The 7,848-nt window shown below is 42.0% G+C and overlaps 1 protein-coding gene across 6 annotated transcripts in view; it reads left to right on the forward strand.

Annotated features, from left to right (window-relative positions):
* The window catches only part of SSBP3 (single stranded DNA binding protein 3), a 277,102-nt gene extending 274,842 nt beyond the window's left edge, over positions 1-2,260 (forward strand). For 3 of the 6 annotated variants that reach the window (XM_069232624.1, XM_069232625.1, XM_069232626.1), the window contains one exon: positions 1,833-2,260. In XM_069232624.1, the coding sequence (XP_069088725.1) occupies positions 1,833-1,862 (30 nt within the window). In that variant the 3' untranslated portion in view covers positions 1,863-2,260. The remainder of the gene's footprint in view (positions 1-1,832) is intronic. The other 3 variants (XM_069232627.1, XM_069232628.1, XM_069232629.1) reach the window with 1 other exon arrangement.
* Positions 2,261-7,848: the final 5,588 nt, after the last annotated feature.

Genomic DNA, 7,848 nt, shown 5'->3' on the forward strand with positions numbered 1-7,848 from the left:
TGGCTGCCCATCTAGCTGTTGTGTACCTTTGGGGTCTAGTCTCTCTGGCAGTCCTGGGGAGCCCAGAATATTGTTATTTCTGTTTTCCTGAGTCGTTCCCGGCCCTGCCATCCATAACCGATATTCTAGTCAGAGGCCCAGCAGAACTGCTGATTGCTCTGCTCTCTAGCGACCAGGTCAGGACTAACTGAAACGTACCATAAAGTTTCACTAATTCTCTCCCAGACATGCAATTATACAAGATCATACCCTTGAGTCATGCAAGAACGAGTTACATCATCAACTCTTGCATCATCCTTCTTTTTGGAGGCGATACATTAATATTTTTCTCACAGGCCTCTCAATACCTGTTTCGTCTGGTGTTTCGCCACCAAGCCATCGCTGCTGTAGTCTCTCACATGCACGCTCACTTGCCTGCAGGGATCTAGTGTAAAAAGGGCAGTTACAAAGATGCCTGCTTTGAGTAGGTCTTACGTTAAGAATACCAAACACTGGTGGATAGAATGCTTGCATTAATCTCAGCCACTGGTAATCACTCTGGCTACATCCCAGTCCTTTGCTATTTTGCACATCATGCCTCCTCAATTTGGACCCAACTATATGCAAATCACTCTTCACCCTGTTCCCATGAGAACAGTCCAGCCCGAACTGCCAAGCCAGGTCTTCCCTGAACCGGAACTCAAGCAACCAAGGACAGGTTTCACCCTAGTTATGGTCTCAGCAGGGTACAGCGTAGTTCCAGTGACTGTGTATATGGGACCCACATCTGGGCATACCCATCCAACTAAGGGTGACACAAAAAAAGTCAAAAAAATTGGTATACTTTGAGTAGGTCCTAGTCACCTCTTTGGGGACCCTTTATTGGGCGAATTACCTGCTTCATAATGCTCTGCGTTCTACAGGCATAAAAAGTGCTCTGTTCACACGCTGGTATTGTGCTTGGTCTCTCACCCGATGTCACCTGAGTATCCTCTTCTGAAAGAAACACTGTTCTATGAAAAGCATCTGCTCGTTTTGTATGGTAACTGTTTGAGGAAGTGATCTTTGTGGTCCCGAAAATGGTAAGCTATTGCAAGAAGTGTAATTAATGGAAGATAGATTTTTAAAACTTTACGATAGGAACTGAAACAAACAAGATAGGTGTGCCTTTTACCAGGAAACAATACCCACCCTTTTGTTTGTTGTATAGATTGTTCTTGGAGTAGGACTTGGAAGTACAGTGGAGGGTGTGACATATTAGCCCAAATCAGAATGCTAGCATACAACACTTTACTCAAAGGGAAACGCTAATTGATCAAGATTAGCTTTAAACGCTTTCAACAATTTGTAGTCCTAAATTTTGAATCACAGTTTGGCTCCAAACCCATGGTCCTAGATGCCACCAGCTCTCCATCAACATTTGTTGTTGAGATAGGTTTGAACCAAAGCCAATGAATGCCCTGCTATTGTCAAGTTTGGTTTATTGGCATCTTCTAAGTGCTGCTATATTAGTACAAGCATTTGCTCAGGGACCACCCGAGTGTTGGGCATTTTGAAACACCCTTTTCACTGTTTTAATTAGCATTATGTTTGCAGCAGTCCCCTTCCTTTTGGCTTTTGAAATACCATACGCTAGAAACTAAAAGTAACTGCCTGGCAGTTCATATGTCAGATTGATTTAATTATGTGCTAGCATTTGTCGTTTGAAGACTGGATCTATGCTTGCATTCATTTGACCGTTAATTTCCCCAATTGGTTTTGGTCGTGTAATTCTTACCTATGTTTATTTCACAATGTGCCCTATATCTTCACGATGGTTCTTACCAGCTTTTTTCTGTGTGCCTGTCTTTCAGTACTCTCCCAGCATGACGATGAGCGTGTGATTTTCCACTCCTATTCTTCAAGAAAAGAAAGCACCAGCTGCCAACTCGAAGATTAAGGAATTTATGCAAGAAGAAGCTAAGTGTATGGGGCAAGGAGACAGAGGGGGCAGCACCTCAGTTTTAGTTTCATGCAATAAAAAGGTTGAACTTTTTATTTCATAAAACATGAAGGACAACAAAACAAAAAATTCAAGACCTGATCGATCCTTCTTCTGGAAGGATTTATATATGTACACGACACTTTTTTCTTTTTTTTGGAAACAAATGGAAGCCTCTAGCACCCAAATCAACCTCCTGGCTTTGTCCTTTTAAACTTGTATGTTTGTGCTGTGCTACGCAAGGAATCTGTTGTCTCTGTTGTAGCAATTTAAAAAAAAATAAACTGGACTTATGCAGTTCGTGGTTCTCTTCCCGAAGATCGTCTTTTCTTTTTGCAGCACAGCATAGCACGACGCCGCTCATCCAGCTTCAAACTTGCTTTGTGGAGCGATTGTTCTTGGACTGAGCAGTTCGCCACCCTTCCATGAGAACCTCACCACTATACTTTAGTGCAGCCAGGGTCCCATGTAGGATTGCATCCTCAAGAATTTGTTGCGATCCTGTTGTCCGTAATCCTAGCATGGGTGTGCCCTGTGCCAGACACACACTGCATCCCTCCCCTGCTTCTTATTCACCTGTTGGTGCAAGGAGACGTCATTTCCTCGTGAGAAATGACAGCATTCATTTTATCCAGGAACAGAAAGAACGATGAGAGGCCATTCTGACCTAAGACTTTGAAACTGTGATCTCTTCAAGCCAATATCTTGTTCTAAAAGATGCGATCGTATCAGGGCTTCCGCTGTAATGTGCTTGGGAACTGGATTAAGATATATATATATATATATATATATATATTTTTTTTTAATTTTGACATAATTACGAAACGTGTACTTGCGATACGGCAGGCTCACTGTGTGAAAACAAATCACCTCCTTTTACATGTTAGAGGCGACAAAGGAAAAGGAACTGAAGCACGTGTAAAGTCGATAGCAAATACATTGGGGCTTTGTACATTACACTACCCCCGTTGCTGGTCTCTGTTCTATCACTTTCCACTTCTGAACCATGTATGCCCTGTATTGTAAAATATTACCTGCCTGGACATACCTTTGTGCGGACTCCTTGAGAACATTGTAACTGTTTCTGTGTTTTCTTATCTTGTAGTCTGGTTCTAAATGAGAGGAAAAAAGTAATTATCATACGTTGTAGTTTGTGTTCGATATTTGTTGATAATGTTTTCCTAAAGGGTTGTCCTTTTCTGCACCCCTTCATGAGATGTTTTTTTTTTGTTGGGAACATTGGCTTGGTATTACACTGATTGCAAGACATGAGATGTTGATAGACTTTTTTGGGTGTAATATGACTTTTTTATCAATATTAATATTATTATTATTTGCCTTTTATTAGGCATTTCAATTGTGCTTTATCTGTAGAAAGTTGCCGGGGAGGGGTGGGCGGGGGAAAAAGTGTGTCAATCTCATAGCTGCATTCAGATGAATATTAAAATTCTGAAATAAAAATGAGAATTTGTTGTATTACTCAATGCTCTGAATTTCCACGACAGGCCAGTAAACTAAGAAGTCTCAGGCTGGTCGCATATTTTAACATGGAACGCTAAATTATTGCCTTTATCGGTCTAGGATGGTTTTAAATGAAAGTTTTTTTTTCTCTCCCTCCAAGCCGTAATAAATATAAACTTAAACAGCTGGTTTGTTTTTTCTGCTTTCTTGCCATATTGTTGGTTGAGTGAAAACACAACCAAAAAGTTTGGAGGACAGTCTTGGCGCTCTTTCTGAGGCACTACCAGATTGCATTGGACGAAATAAAAAAAAAAAATCCACATTCCACCTTATGCACCATAGATACTTTGCTATTTACTGGATTTGTTATTCACACGTGCTAGCTCTCTGTTGTCTTTCAGGGTCTGCAGCCCTACCCTGAGGAGGAAGATAACATCTGGTCGTCACATGTACTCTGCCTTGGGGTATGTAGTAGACCGTGTCAGTTTGGATATTTGCAGTCATACGTGCCAAAGACATTGAGAATGTGTAGGATGCCCTTAGTCAGACCCTAAACCAGGACATATGCACAGTTTTGCATCTACAGGTCTTTATAATGCACCACCTGAGTGCAGAATATATGTAGCGTGATTACAGCAAGGATGGTTTTGCAGGGTTAATTCTGGATTCACATGCTGTGCATTATTCCGCCATCAAGTGGTTGGGCCTGGAACTCACCAGATGCCTCCACTCGTGGTTGCATCTTCAGATTTTATTTTCCGCCATTGGGTCTGAAAGTATTGCTGAAGGCTCTCGAGTTGCTGAAAGAAGAGGATTATCCCGAAATTTGTAGAAGAAACCTCTGAAGTTCCGGACAGAAACCGTTGATTCTGTGACAAATTCGTGGACAATCCAGTCATGACTTTTTTCCACAGCGCAAGAAGGGAGGAGTAGTACGAGACTTCAAATCAAAAGAGGAAGACCGGAGAATAAATGGCCAGCCCTTTTTACTACCCCCCACCCCCCAGCTCCGAGTGATCTGAAGAACACATGTTTTCGATTCTGCTGAGTGTCACAAGTTTGACCAGAAGGACAATCATCAAGTGTGTGCAGCCTTTTTCTATCACCAAACCACAGCACTGACAACTGCAAGGCCAGCGCATAATTCAGACCAAAGATCTGAAGAGCATGGGGGAAACAAAGGTAGGTACACTATGCAAACTCTTTTGCTGAGAGACCTTAGGTTATAAAGTGTGTTAGGAGGAGCACAACATCGCCGAAGGAGCAGAGGGGGATAGCTCAGACTTCGAAAAGGAGGTCATCGATGTTGAAGAAGTACACCAAAAACACAAAGCTAAATGGGAACTAGTAACATTAAAAAAGCAGAGTGCAGGCAAGTCTAAAACAGATTAGAGCCTTCAGCAACCCCAGAGCCACAAGAAGCAGAGAATAAGGAGATCTATGAGGGAGAGGACCCAGAGTTCAGGGCCTGTTTGAACAAATGAAATGCCTCAAAACACAATTACAGGAACTAGAGACAGATTAATCGGAGGATGGAATAGATACATATCCATCCACTCCTTCGCCTCTGCACGATATTGCCATGTACAACCAACTAATAAGACAAATATGGTGTCCAATTGGAGGAGATGTTTTAAACATTTTTTTATTAGAGACATTGTTACCCTCACATAGTAAGAGATACTTGTCAATGCTTTGAAGCATACTGGACCAGGGGAGAGAGGCTTTCAAGCAACCTGCAGGTCGGGGCACCCAGGACCAAAAAGAAATCCAAAAAACTCTTCTAAAAACCCACCATATATTAAAGGGAACGTTTCAACTGACTCAATCATTGCCAGGAAAAAGGCAAACGTGGTAACTGTCTCCGGACCGTTTTTGGAGCGTAAGCGAATGGTTATGATGTGGAGGAAGTTTGAAAGGAGAACAGCGACTCAGTGGCGCATCACTAACTCTAATGCCCTGAGTAAGTGAAATGCTTACCAACACTGGGGAGAGAGGTGGCAGAGCTGATAATACACCTACTGGAGCAATGTCAAAAGAGAGCGGAATCGCTTACAGAAGGGAAGACTATCTCCAACGGCTGTTTGAAATTTGCGCTAGACTCCGCAGACACAGCAGGCAGACAAATGATGGCAGGAACAACCCTGAGAAGACATGCCTGGCTACGAGTGTCTGGATTCAAAAATTAGATTTAAGCAAATATAAATAACACTCCTTTCCACCGGGAGCACCTTTATGGGGGCCCAGTGGATAACACCCTGGACCAGCTGAAGAAAGATCATGATACTGCAAAATCAATGGAGCGGTCTGCAGTTCAGAGGACAGCAAAGATGAGGAAGTTCACCTACCAGCAGACTGGCAGATAAGGGGACCACACAGCAGAGTTTTGAAAGTGCAAGCCAGTCGCTGACACAACAGTGGCAGTACTAAGCACCATAGAAGACAGGCGAGAGAGGCAGAACACAACCACCTAGAGGGGTAGCTGCATCAGCGAGCAAGTGACTTAGAAAACTAATGCCTCTAACTGTACACCACACCTTGACAGGATACTTCTTCCAGGAGTGGAGGAAAGTCACTTCAGACAAGTGGATATACTTCTTATCATCCAGTAGGACTATTGCATAGAATTGGTTAAACCCCCACCAGTGCGAGGATCAAAGAAAAACACCCTCACAAGAAGAAAAGACCTGTCTACAATGAGAAGTAAAAGAATTGCTGCAGAAAAAGGCAATAGAGAGTGCCCTGGAAGGAGATCAACCAGGGAAACTACTCAGCATGCTTTCTGATACCAAAACAAGACTGGTCGCTACAGTCTATACTAGATCTTCATTTTCTAAAAAAGTTATTAAAGACACACCTGTGCTGCAAACGGCCTTTCCGGAGCTTCACCAGGGAGACTATATGGCGACCATAGATCTAAAGGATGCATAGCTACACATCCCAGTTACCACAAGCACAAAAAAACATGTGCGCTTTATGATAGACAGAACACACTATCAATACAAGGTGCTACCATTCAGAATAAAATCAGCACCTAGAGTTTCAACAAAATGCTTAGTGGCAGTTGCAGTACAGCTCAGAAGGCAAGGGATACACGTGTACCCTTACCTAGACTAAAGGCAAACTCCTACCCAGACCCCTCAGTGAAGAAAACCGCTGCAAAATTAATACACAGCACATGAATCTGGAAAAGATTCAGGCTGCAAAACAAAATGATTACTTACCTGTAGGAGTAGGTTTGCAGCTTGAATTTGGTGGATTCACATGCAACCCACACACCTTCCCAGAAATGATGCGAGCACAAGTTGAAAGGTAACATAAAGAATATACAGAAAAGAAAAAGACCACGAAACACTGAATAAATTGATGATCAAACTGGGGGGGGGAGGGGGAACTGAGGATTGCGACCACGTGTGAAGTGTTCCGGGGGGGGGGGAGGGTAACTAATATACTGTACTAGAGGAGAGTTCTGGACCCAACCACTAGATGGGGAAATAATGCACAGCACGTGAATCCAGAAAATTCTTCAAGCTGCAAAACTACTCCTACAGTTAAGTACCTATTTTGTTATAGCAGTTGGCACACCTTAGAATAGCAAACAAAATTAACAAACCAGCATTGTACTGCCTTTGTCTTCAATTAGGAGTAGTGCAACATCAGTACCTCTTAATGTCATAGGCTTATTGTAGCCCCTCACCTGAGCAGCTCAAGGAAGTCCATTAGCTGCTGAATAGTATCAAGCAAAATGTTCTTCGTATTGGCCACTTGGGTGAAAATGTCCCTGTCTGCTTGTTAACATAATAACATGGTCTTTTCTACTACCTCACACGAGGTAAAACAATTATATATTAGTATGTATATAGTGCTCTCCTATAATTCTTATGTGGCCTAAAGCACTTTTTTTTTTTTTTTTTTAAATTGTTGAGCAAGTAGGTAATCAAGTGGCTTTTCACCTTTGGTCCGTGGACCCCTGAGGTTCCACAGCTCAGGTTGTACTCGACTCTTTAGAACAGTAATTATTATTAGCAGATCAAATAGGATTATATAAATAAAGCAAAATTGAGAATTCTAAAGTGCTCTTTTAATGATTTGTGGTCCCAATTGAAGCACTAGTAAAAGCTGACAGAAAAGCATGCGCGTGCATTTCGGGCAAACAAGACAAAATAATATGCAGGAGTATGATGTATATGTCACTTTGTCTTTTAAAAATAAATCTAATGAAACGCACTAACCTACAGATTAATTCAATTTTTAATCTGCACATTTTTCTTGTGAATTAAGTTAAATATTTCATAAATTGTGTATGTGATGTACACTTCTTTCTTTGTGTATTGTTTTGAGGCTCAAATCAGATAAATTGCTTTGGTGGGGATCCCTGGCTTCCCGGAATGATTCAGTGGGGGCCATGGAAGTCAAAAAGTTAAGGA

The sequence above is a fragment of the Pleurodeles waltl genome, chromosome 4_2, assembly GCF_031143425.1.
Source record: "Pleurodeles waltl isolate 20211129_DDA chromosome 4_2, aPleWal1.hap1.20221129, whole genome shotgun sequence".
Taxonomy (NCBI): Eukaryota; Metazoa; Chordata; class Amphibia; order Caudata; family Salamandridae; genus Pleurodeles; species Pleurodeles waltl.